We start from the raw sequence: 11,857 nt of genomic DNA, 5'->3' as shown, positions 1-11,857 counted from the left end.
CCTTTGCCTATTTGGGAAAATATATAGGCTATTTGTCGTGATCAGAATTTTAAAAATTAATAATTAAAACGGACTCATTACACATAACTGAATAATTTAAAGAGACTTTTGCTTTGCGTGTAATATACCATGTAGCATGTACTGTACTGTAGCCTACAGGTGCATGAGATCTCGCACATGCGCCTTGTCAGTCGTGCAGTCTGCAGTAGCGTCCGTCCTGCGCGTGCCCACCAGACTCAAGCAGCGAGGCGTCACAACAAAGCTGGTAAGCAATACATAGGTATTGCCAATTTAATACAGAGACCAAAAGGGGCATACCTAATCAAAATCATTTGGCATAAAACGGTTTGCCGAAGTTTTGCGATGTCAATCTCGTTTATGTTGTCTGCGAGTTAGCACCGAGACTAAGCGCGCATGATTTTTTATTTATTTATTGTAAGTAATAACGTCGTAGAACTCACAAGGATATACAGGCGTACTAACTTAATGGATGTCAAAGCACTTAAACGTGAAGCGTGTGTCTCTGACCGTGACCTTCCCGTCTGAGCTTAGCGACAGTGCCAAACGTGCTCTCTTATTTAAAGGGCTGTCAGACACCCGCAACATGTGCGCCTTGACTGTACAATAGACATGTTTACACGATTTTTCCCGCTTTAAACACTTGAATCTAATCGCTGACAGCATGCATTTATGTTGTGTAATTGCGTAATAATTTGAACACATGCATAAATCCGAATAGGCCTGGAAAATATTATAAACATCCGCTGCATGGTGGTAAATCGATCCGCCGCATATGTAGCTACAGCGGGAATGCGGCAGTTATGGGTGCATTACGTTATTTCTTGAGCATCGTAGACAAAGACTCGTGCCTATTGCCATTGTGTTGACATTGATAAGTTATCTATTTACTACATTAGGACGCCCTGTGATCCTAAGAAGTAAAATGGGATTGTTTAATATTAGCTTAGGTAAATTTATCTGACCCCACCCACACCTCCGTAGTCTTACAGGTAGGCTACAAATGAACCCATGATGATTTCACTTCCTGTATGTTTATCTTCAGCCACATCTGAATGTATATCTTGTAATACTGGTAGAATGTGGGGTATAGGTTGCATCACCAATTGAAAATATTTTTATTTATTTTTACATTTTGTGCTTGGATTTGTTGTGGTAATTTAATTTACAAACATGCCAACCCACTCACCACCCACAGCAACCATTAGAAAACATAATAGACATCACATTCTCAGAATTGTGTAAAATGTATACATGGTGCTATTTTGTGCAATCTTGTACAATCAAGTGACAATACTTTGAAAAGTAGCGTTTCAATCCTCTCTGCCTGGCCAGCCATGATTTTTAAGGATCTTTAACATGCAGGTGAAAATGTGTTGATATAGAGCGTTCTGATTCAGATGATACCAGATGCGTGTAATTTTACACCTATAAACATGATCACAAATCAAATCATAAATCATAACTTATCATCCTCATATTGTAACCCCAGAATGACAGTGACATTTACAATAGTAATTTCACTTCTGTAGCGAATTTCAAATTGGTTAAACTGATAGTGTACAACTCAGCCAATGTTACAGCAGTCTTCAGTTTTCACAGTAAAATGTATCTTTGTTTTGCATGAGTATGTTTGCATTACTGCTAATTTTGTATTGAAGGGCAGAGTAAGTATTCTTTGAAAAAGAAAGTTTAGCTCCTAACACTCTGCACTGCTGGACTATGCTTGGCTCAATCAATCTTCTTGTATTGTTATTCCAATTTATGTATATTTGTCTAAGGTCATAGCAATCTAGATATGCTTTTAATAGTAAAAATATTTTCAGTAATGAACTCAACTGCCCACCTTCGTTTCATTTGAAAAGTTGCGATGATGATGATGATTTAATTATCCTTTGTTTACACATTTTCAGACACGTCGAATGCATTGAATGAGTATATTTGTATGCGTGGGTCCTAGGTTAGTTTAAGATGTCAGACAAGAGTGACATTGCAGCATGCCATGAATCAGCAACTGCACTCTCTGTCACCCAGTTGGTTAATCTTTCACACAAACATAAATTCTGATAAAGTATGCAATTAACAGAGATATCTCTTATGGATTGTTATTTTTAAGTTAGTCTGTCTTTGCGTGCTTCATTCTAAAATTAAATCTTTGTCAAAAAATGTGTTCATTTTCCCCTTCAGCCAACAGGGGGCCTCTCCTACATACCCAAGAAGAAATGTTAGAGAGGGCAATGAGGAAGATGTGGAGATCAGATGACAGTAAGTTTAAAAATGTTTCTTCATTTTGTGCATTTAGAAATGTTTTGACATATGTTGGAAAAGATTGCACAGGGTATATACAATCATACAGCAATTAAAAATTCTTCCTTATGTCACTGGTATATTCATATATTTCAGTTGTGGAAGAGGAGAGACATAGTATGCCATCAGAGGTTTTTCAGCAACCTGAGGTTCAAGATGACCACTCTGATGAAGCTGCACTTCATAGTATCTTGCAGCCAGAAGGGGGAGAGATAGAAAGAACCAATGAGAAGATGGATTGCAAAGACAAACAAAACACCCAATTGTTCCAGAATGCAAGCCAGTCTGTGTCCCAAAATCTAGCTAATCATAATCAAGCCTGTCAGGCAAGTGACCATGAGCATGCTGGAATGATAAAACAGGATTGTAGGACTGATTTGCCTATAAATGACACTAAGGCTGACCTTGACCATAGTACTAAACTCCAGGGTAAATTGCCCTGTCCTCGATGTGAGAGAAGGTTTACAAGTAGTCAAGGCCTGCAGCGTCACATACAAACACATGCTCTTTCAACCTGCCACACACAGCGGTTTAAATGCAATCGCTGCAGAAGGACCTTCAGTACGCTGTTTAGTCGTCGGAGGCATGAGAAAAGGCATGAAAAAATTAATAGGAAGACGAATGATCATACAATTGCCACTTGCACTGCTAGTCAGAATGTCCCTGGCAGTGGTGAGCCTTTGAAAAAAACATCACAAAACCCACAGCCAAACAAGTGCATTAATGCAGCTGATGGTGAGCATAGGGATGATAAAAACCGTGCTTTCAAAGCCTCACACATCTGCAAGTATTGCAAAAAAGCATTTAGGACTCATACTAGCCTAAGGAGACACCAGCGCAGGATCCATGAGTGCCAGCTTCTTCCTAGAGGAGTTTATAAGAAGGTCAAAATCACTCAAGAACCTGAAGGACAGCAGCTTGTTGAGACAGCACAGGACTGTCAGACTCCTAACCCACGGTGTGCAGAGGACATTGATCAGGAAAAGGAATACATGGTTGACATCTCCAGTAATATTTCAGAGAATCTCAGCTTCTACATAGATGGGAAAATTGTCTCGACGAGTGCTGTAAGTAACTGTGAGGTGATTGAGATGAACACTGCGGGCTCTGCTGTGATTGGATTGAATGCTGTTATAATCAGTCCAGCTCAAATTACACAAGCTCTTAAATTGGAAACCAGTAACAGCAGTTTCATCTCTGACCTGTCTGGACAATCCTCAGCCAAAAGAAGGACGTCGACCCCACCTTTACTCCCACAAATAAAAACAGAATTAGAGTCTGAATCCATCTTGAGTACCTCATCATCTTCCTTGTCATCTTTAACATTGTCCTCTGGCTCTGGAGCTCCACTGGTCACTGCTCATTTACCTCAGTGCATTGAGACAGTTGCCTTTCACAAGGAAAAAACTGTCTATCTGTCTCCCAAACTCAAGCAGCTCCTGCAGAATCAGGATGGCAGTAATCAGTCGTTTGCGTTAATTGCCGATGGCCACAATCTAGGTCCTCCCTTATCCCTGACTGTTTTACCTGCAACAACAACTAGATTTAAGAGAAGGACAACCTCCCCTCCCAGCTCACAACAGCAAACCCCTGATCTGAATGTAGAAAATCAAGATCAGGATTCTACAAAAGCCAAGATGTCAAAGTCGGAGAGCCACGAGTTGAGCCTCTTGGGCAATGAAGAAATTGAGCCTTTAAATTTACCCATAAACAGCTCTGATGAAGCTCAAATGCAGTCACAGATCTTGCCATTGGACTGCTCTGTATCAAGAACAGGAGGAAACTCCTGTAATCAACAGCCATTGGACCTCTCCAACTCTGTGGGTAAGCGAGACAGCAGTGAAGCCTTAGTGGAGTCCATTTTGGACTTAAGTATTAGTGGAAAGAGTTTAGACTGTGACTCCACTGGAGTCTTCCTCACTCAGCCTGCTTTGAGGAAGAATAAACCTAACTCTAGAATGCTTCAGAAGGTGCTTATGAATGAGTATGGTGGGGTAGACAATCCTTCTGTTGAAGATTCAGCTGCTGCAGGTGTCGTCAGTGCTGACCTAACAAACCTTGCAGTTGTGCCAGTGTCTGATGCAAGTCCACCAAACCCTGAAAAGCTTTTGTTTGAATTGGCTCTTCCTCCTGCCTCAATCCATTTAACCCCTCCATTGCTCGCTCCTGTCAGTATCCATCAAACTGCCCCAGTCCCTCCACGTCACTGTTCATCTTCTTCATCTCCAACTTTTGTATCCTTTCTATCAACTCCCACAGTGGAAACCAATCAGGACATTCAAACTCTCCATTCAACCTTCCTGGTATCTGACACTGTACCACCCACAGCGTCTGTAGAAGACTGCGCTGATAATCCTGTACATCTCTCACAGGAGGATTTGAAAGTGACAATCCCTGATTGGGTGTCCTCTGCTCCTGTAGGTCTGGAGAGCCTTATACCTCCAGCCCCTTCCCTGACTTTACAAGGCCCTCAATGGGTTGCTGATCCTGCCATATGTGAACTAGCTCAAAGAACGTTGGTTGTAGATTCTGTATTAGCTTCTAACACACAGATATTTTCTCCATCTCTGCCTGTTAATCAGTCCAACATCGCATCCTTGGCTTTTCCTCCAAACACGGTTGTTATTGAGTATACAGTTGCACTGCAATCTACAGAAAATATTCTCCCAGGACTCCAAGCTAATTCTGTTCATTGCCTCTCAGATAAAATATCTGTCGATGCATTACAACAAGAACCTTATGTCCCATCTGAGCCGCAACCTCTCAGTCATGACACCTCCCTACTTTCTGAACCATCCACACAGTCGGTTTCTATAGAGCAGTCATCAAACTCTACAGATGGTACACCGACCCTCACGGCTTCCACTAGTGTTGTAAAAGCAGAGAGCAAAGAAGAGGGACAGGACAAAGCCCAGTCCTCTGATTGTTCTAAGCAGGAAAACACAGTAGAAGATGAATTACCTCCCTTGCATACTTTTTGCAAGAACTTTATGTGCAATGTTTGTGAACAGCCCTTCCAGTCCATGAAGATTCTCAGCCAACACGTAGGTGAACACTCTAAGGAGTGGCCCTATAAATGTGAATTTTGTGTACAGTTGTTTAAGAGTGACACAGGTTTGCTGGAGCACCGTTCCAGTTATCATGGCATCGGTAAAATTTATGTTTGTAAAACATGTTCTAAGGAATTTGCTTTCCTCTGCAACTTGGAACAGCATCAACGAGATCTCCATCCCGGTCAAGAGTGCTCACACACCGAAGTAGTACATGGCAAGTTAAGACCTGAAAACCATAACAGTCCCAAAACTGACATGACTGATCCAAGCCTTCCAATCAAAGAAATTAAGCAAGAATCTGACATCATAACCTTAAAAGCAGAGGAGGATGCCTTGGACAACTTGGACACTTCTGAAGAGCTGTTTACAACAATAAAAATCATGGCATCTGGAGGGGTCAAACCAAAAGGCCCAGATGTACGTCTAGGCATTAATCAACACTACCCAAGTTTCAAACCACCTCCTTTTCCATACCATAATCGAACACCAACTGGGATGACGGCTGCATCAGCCACCAACTTTACCACCCACAACATCCCTCAGACCTTCAGCACAGCCATTCGTTGCACCAAGTGTGGTAAGAGCTTTGACAACATGCCCGAACTGCACAAGCACATCTTAGCCTGTGCTAATGCTAGTGACAAAAAGCGCTACACTCCTAAAAAGAACCCTATACCACTTAAGCAGTTTGCAAAAGCACAAAATGGGGTGTTATCAACTGCAAGGATTGTTAATGGTAGGCAGAATCTCTCTCAAAAGGTCGGACAACTGAAAAAAATTAACTTTCACGAATCGGCAGTTAAAATAAAAATGAGTCTCCTGAATAAGAAGAAATCTCAGCTGTTGCAAAGGGGCAGACCTGCTGGTCTGAGAAAGGCCTTCGCTCAGGATGACCTAGACATTTTTGCATGTCCTCACTGTAGCAGGGAGTTCACATACAATGCTAGTTTAAAGAAACATGTAGCTTTTAGCTGCCCCATGAGGCCAGCCAGTAGAAACTCCAAGAAAAGAACACTCGGTATCGTTTTAGCTCAGGAGAACAACGGGAGCCTTCGCAGACAAATTGCAAATTTGAGTGCAAAGCCACAAGGGTCAAACCATGGGCCAAAAATAATAACAAAGAGTCAAATCATCAAGCAAGATGCCGCAGTTGATACCACTCAGGATTTTAGACTTAAAAGATCTTCCATTCTGTCAACATCTGTGGTTCAATCTGGTAAAAAAGGCAAGATAGTCCTCTCCTCAGTTGCTCAGGTTAATTCTCAGGAGCCGGGTGTTCGGGTACATGTTTTAGGTAGAAAAATGGAGCAGGGCGTGGGCGACATAAAGCTACGGCCCAGAAGAGAGGACCGTTTGTCTCTGAGGTTGAGGGAGAGAGTAGGAGGACCTATTACTCGCAGTGTGCAGCAGGCCAGCACCACAACAACAGTCATTAAACAGCCAGACAGCAACAACATAATCATGCTTCCTGTCATTCTTCAAGTCAAGAAATGAGACTTGTAAACTATTGACTTGTATCCTTTTTTCTAAATGCCCCCTTAGTGCAACATTTACCTGTAAATATGCATCTAAATATTGGACATGGTTGAAACAAACTTAAAATTATGGCTGAAATAAGAATGTCCTTACTTTAAAAAAAAAAAAACTTTTAAAATTCACTGGCTCAAACACAGCAGGCTATAATATTTACATTGTAAGTGTTATGAAATGCCATTATCTATTCATATGAGAACAGGTCAACAGATCAACTTGTCATGATGTATGTAAATACTTTTGCCATCTGAAACATTTGAATGTGCTATCACAGTTTCTGGATATGTCCTCTTACAAAGTTTAGCTCCTCTGCTCTAACACATGTAGTTTTGAAATGACCTTGATGAGCTGAAAAGTAGATCTCCGGGAGCTAGGCTGAGTACTTTTGGATTACATAAACCTCAAACCTTAGAATTATAGTGAAATGTCATGTTAAATCAAAGTCTGAAGAGTGGGGGGTCTCATGCACTTTATGCTGTAGTTCATATTCACCTGTGTCAAAATGCATTGCAATACAATTAGTCAATTATCACCAATTATTTATTAATGTATGTATACTGTGTTTAAGAGAAGACGAGATGTGTTCAGTGAGATTCATTGGAAAACAGGTATTTGTTGTAATGGTTACTGGCTTCTATTTTTGTAGATTGTGTTAGTTGTGTTTTATTTGTTTGTATTGATGCAGTTTAGACTCTTCATGCATGCCAGAGATTCCATCTATGGGTGAAGGGAAGGGTCAGAATATAATATATCTGCACCACAAGAGGCAGGAGAAATGTATATTCTGTTCACAAAGAATATGTATGAATATATTTTAAAAGTCTCCCCATTTCTCCCTTTTTTGAGCTATTCACCTTCTGAAATATAAACATATTTGGTCAGCTGTCAAATGAGTAGGTCTCTTTTTTAATGCACATATTGTGTAGCATTAGGGAAGATAGTTATTTGTGAAATAAGACATTAGCCATCAGGTCTGGAAATGTAGCTCTAAAGACGATTGTTTTAGCACAAATTTGTGTCTTGATGACGTGTCTTGTTGGCCATGCAGATGGTAAACAAAAAGTTCTAAAAGGGTCAATGATTTAACAATAATGATGATATAAATCGGATGCATATATATATATATATATTAGGGCTGTCAAATGATTAATCACGATTAATCACATCCAAAAATAAAAGCTTTTGTTTACATAATATATGTGGGTGCACTGTGTATAATTATTTTGTATATATATAAATACACACACATGCATGTATATTTAAGAAAAAAATATTATTTATATATAAAATATTTATATATAATATAAATTATATATAAATCTATATACAGTATATACATGAAAATATTTCTTAAATGTATACAAGCATGTGTGTGTATTTATATATATAAAATAATTATACACAGTGCACCCACATATATTATGTAAACAAAAACTTTTATTTTGGATGTGATTAATCACGATTAATCATTTGACAGCCCTAATATATATATATATATATATATATATATATGAGAGAGAGAGAGAGAGAGAGAGAGAGAGAGAGAGAGGGAGAGAGAAAGAGATAGAGACAAGTTAACAGGTAAAGTTTAAGGCTAATATGAACAATGAAAAGTTTACATTATGATTGATTGTTGTGACTGAAAATGTTACCAAAGCTTGCTAGCAGAAAGATACACTTAGTATACACAAACAGTCTACTTTATAATATATCAGAACTGATAATATATATCAGAACTTGTCTTCTGGAGAGAAATCACAAACAGGAAGAATTAATCTTTCAAATATTATAATTATTGCTTGCTGAAAATTCCTTTTTATGAAACTAATGTAACTTTTAATCCATTGTTTATTTTCTGCCTACAAGTTTGCTTTATGGCGTTACCCAATGTTTTCAGGCTTTGAAAGGGTTTCAGAAGTATTTTAATGTGAAATGTGAAAGACTGAATAAATTGCTCTGTTCTAAGTTAATTTAATGAATGTGTTTGGTTTTTTAATTACATAATATCACAAAAAAACAGTACCCTACAAGCTTAACTACACCCTGTATCATAAACATAAATGTATCAGTTTTTTTTATTCTACCCTAACAAATATGCATCCCATGGGTAAATGTCAGTGGCATTTCAGATGCATTCCAATACCACTCACAAGCCTCATAAACAAACTTAATATTATGACAATGTTACAGTGTAACATGTCTGACTTATTATGACTAAAAACGAAATGTTAATGAATCATGGATAGTGTTTATTGTCTTGCACAACTGGTTACTTAGAAGAATCAAGTAAAAAAAATCAATATTATATTTATCATTCTATATATTTTACGTATGACTTTTATCATGCCAAAACAAGCTTCTTCTATCTGAAGTGTGTGCTGATGTTATAATAATAATATCCACTAGGTGGCAGCGTTGACTCGCCGCATGATCGCACCACCACGAAATTTACATCACAGTTTAGCCCACATCATTGTTTAGAAATACTATATTTGTAATGCAGAAGAAAATCCTTCATTTGTCCATCATATTAAAGCACTTTGTTAACATGAATGGGTCACAGTTTTATAAACATTATTCAGGCTGTGCAATGTACATACGTATCGACAAAATAAATAAATAAGTATCACGCCATAAATGTTCCGCCCTGAAAATATTCATTGAAAGCTGGTTGGCTAAGAAAATTGGCGCTGGGGGTTGATGGACGTGTCAGGTCAAAATAAGGGCGGGACCAACAGTCCTTTAAGGCTGAAATGAGGATTTACTGCAGTGTTATTTCTGTGAAAGGTACAGATCACATATAACAGAGAATAGAAGAAAGATTAATTTGAGACAGGTTTGATTTTACTTAAAGACATAATTTATTTACCGACTGGTTTAATAATGTCTTTAATGTATCTATAATGCTTGTTCTCTCTCCCCCATCGCCCTTAATTCCCTCTGCCTTTCTGGGTGTAAACAAAGCCAAAGTGGGTCATTTTGTCGTGGGATGATTTGATCTCACATAAGAATAGTAAGTTAAGGGTTCTGCTTCCGTAACGAATTGTGTGAATAGCCTCCAAGCGATGTATATGTCACTAAAACAACAAACTAAATTAAACAACGCCGTTAACGTTGCTGTGAGACATATATTGACTTGAATTTCTAGACTGACAAGCTATCCATATCCGACATCTAACGTTATCTTTCCAAGAAAAAAAATCTTCAGTGTTTTGTTGTTATGGGGTCGTCACGACATTAAGAAAACGCTGGTTGAGAAACACAAAAGAGTGAGGATGCGCCTGCAGACGCGCTCATTCCCCACCTCCTCGGGTGGGGGGGATTCTTCGCTCAACCGTTCTTTAAAAAAAAAACATTTCAACCTTTACAGTCTATGGTTTCAACACGTAGCATGAGCGAGACAGGCGTTGGTATCCAAACTAAACCAAACCAAACCTCCCCACGCCCGGTCTGAACCGGTTCGGGGGTAGTGCGCGCTCTTGGAGACTCCCTCCCCTCTCCCTTGCTGAAATTCCTGCCACGCGCTCATACACACGCAAAAAAATCCAAGCAGAGAACGAGCGCGCGCACGCCGGCGCATACGTCACTCCCTCCCCTCTGCCTTGTTCACCTCGCATCTCCCATTGGTTCCTGCGGACATCTCGAGCCTCCTCTTGTTCTCTCCCCCGATTTGTTCGCGGTGAGGGCTGTGGACTGCGATTGGTTAATGTGAGTGCAAGCCCTTCTTGCTCATTGGCTGGTGCGGGCTGTGCATGAGCGCGAGGGAAAGAGTTGTAAACGCGAAGCGCGTGCTGGAAAAGACGAGGCGTAGAGCTGAGAGCGGCGCGAGCACCGGAGATCAGCAGGGGCATCACTCGTCACAACATCCAGCCTCTCATCCGCCCTCTCTCCATTTTGTCGCGATTGTTTTCGGTATATCTTTGAAGTCTGAATCGAAGTGAGCAAAAGGGAACCGAGTTCTGTATCGAGGCTTTTGTTAGCCCGTGTTGAGGGCAATTACTGTTGCCCTCAGTGGGGGGGAGCGCGTTATCATTTTTTCGGTTATTTGGGTGGCAAAATTGCCGCCTCTCACCGCGTGTTCGTTAAAAATCGATTTTAGGTGCGTTCTTGCTTGATTTTGGTTCTGGCTAGAGCGGATTAACTGGGTTTTGTTTTGTTTTTTTTTAAACCGTGTTGCGGCTCTTTGTGTGGGTTCAGCTTCGTGTCACTGTTATAAGCTACCCGAAGTTCCGCACTCCGAGCTCCAAAACATGTGTTCCCGGGTGTGGTTTATCACAGACCGGCGGATCAGCCAGGAATACCCGCAGGTCCAGATCCTGCGAGCTCTGAAGGAGCGCTGCGTCGAGGATGATGTTGAATTCCGCTATCTTCTAATGGATGAAATCGTCCTGACCATCACGGACGGACAGCTCGGTAAAAACCGCGCGCACATACACATTCATACATGCATACATTCCATCTGTACGAGTGCTGAAATGGTTGTTGTTTAAACTGTTGAGTTGGCTAAACTGGTCAGTGTGGATGGTTAGCACGCTTGCTTTGAGCGGATGTGCATCACCGTGTGAATGTGTTTTGTGTAACGTTAGATGTGCTGGTGGGTGACCGCCTAACCCACTTTCAGTCAGCCACCACAGCCTACCCGATGGATGGAACGCCGTTTAAAATAGTCGAGAAATCGTTTTAATCTCATATCGAATATTTAAATATATTCACATTAGCATTTAGATATCATATAACCGTTTATTGTTGCACCATGTGCGCGCGAACAGTCACGAGTGTGCGGCGCGAGCGCGTTCATTATCATCACATAAAGCCTCGAGCGCAGATGGCGCGACGTTCACAAAGACCCGTTATATCCAGGTGCTACACAAGCGATGGTTTTAGGTTTTTTAACCTTTTTTAATATTCAATCAGCAAGCTTTGATCGGAATTAATTAAACTGGCAT

General features: G+C 40.4%; 2 protein-coding genes across 2 annotated transcripts in view; both read left to right on the top strand.

Annotated features, from left to right (window-relative positions):
- The first annotated feature begins 208 nt into the window (after positions 1 to 208).
- Positions 209 to 7,005, top strand: prdm2a (PR domain containing 2, with ZNF domain a). Its single transcript, XM_056260860.1, has 3 exons — positions 209 to 265; positions 2,206 to 2,283; positions 2,422 to 7,005. Exons 2-3 carry the CDS (start codon positions 2,241 to 2,243, stop codon positions 6,870 to 6,872), a joined length of 4,494 nt encoding a protein of 1,497 aa, XP_056116835.1. The 5' UTR covers positions 209 to 265; positions 2,206 to 2,240; the 3' UTR covers positions 6,873 to 7,005.
- A 3,687-nt stretch (positions 7,006 to 10,692) lies between these two features.
- rimkla (ribosomal modification protein rimK-like family member A) overlaps positions 10,693 to 11,857 on the top strand; it is a 40,198-nt gene continuing 39,033 nt past the window's right edge. The window contains exon 1 of the mRNA XM_056260894.1: positions 10,693 to 11,324. Coding sequence (XP_056116869.1) covers positions 11,162 to 11,324 — 163 coding nt within the window. The 5' untranslated portion in view covers positions 10,693 to 11,161. The remainder of the gene's footprint in view (positions 11,325 to 11,857) is intronic.

Source organism: Rhinichthys klamathensis, unplaced genomic scaffold (assembly GCF_029890125.1).
Source record: "Rhinichthys klamathensis goyatoka isolate OS25496 unplaced genomic scaffold, OSU_Roscu_1.1 h1tg000180l_1, whole genome shotgun sequence".
In the NCBI taxonomy this organism is placed as follows: domain Eukaryota; kingdom Metazoa; phylum Chordata; class Actinopteri; order Cypriniformes; family Leuciscidae; genus Rhinichthys; species Rhinichthys klamathensis.
This window is presented reverse-complemented; position numbering and strand designations above follow the sequence as displayed.

Bases quoted from the DNA above. Each gene is read 5' to 3' on its own strand.
- prdm2a (XM_056260860.1), top strand. From the start codon at position 2,241: ATGTTAGAGAGGGCAATGAGGAAGATGTGGAGATCAGATGACA. The intron at 2,284-2,421 runs GTAAGTTTAAAA...CATATATTTCAG, and splicing joins GATGTGGAGATCAGATGACA to TTGTGGAAGAGGAGAGACAT.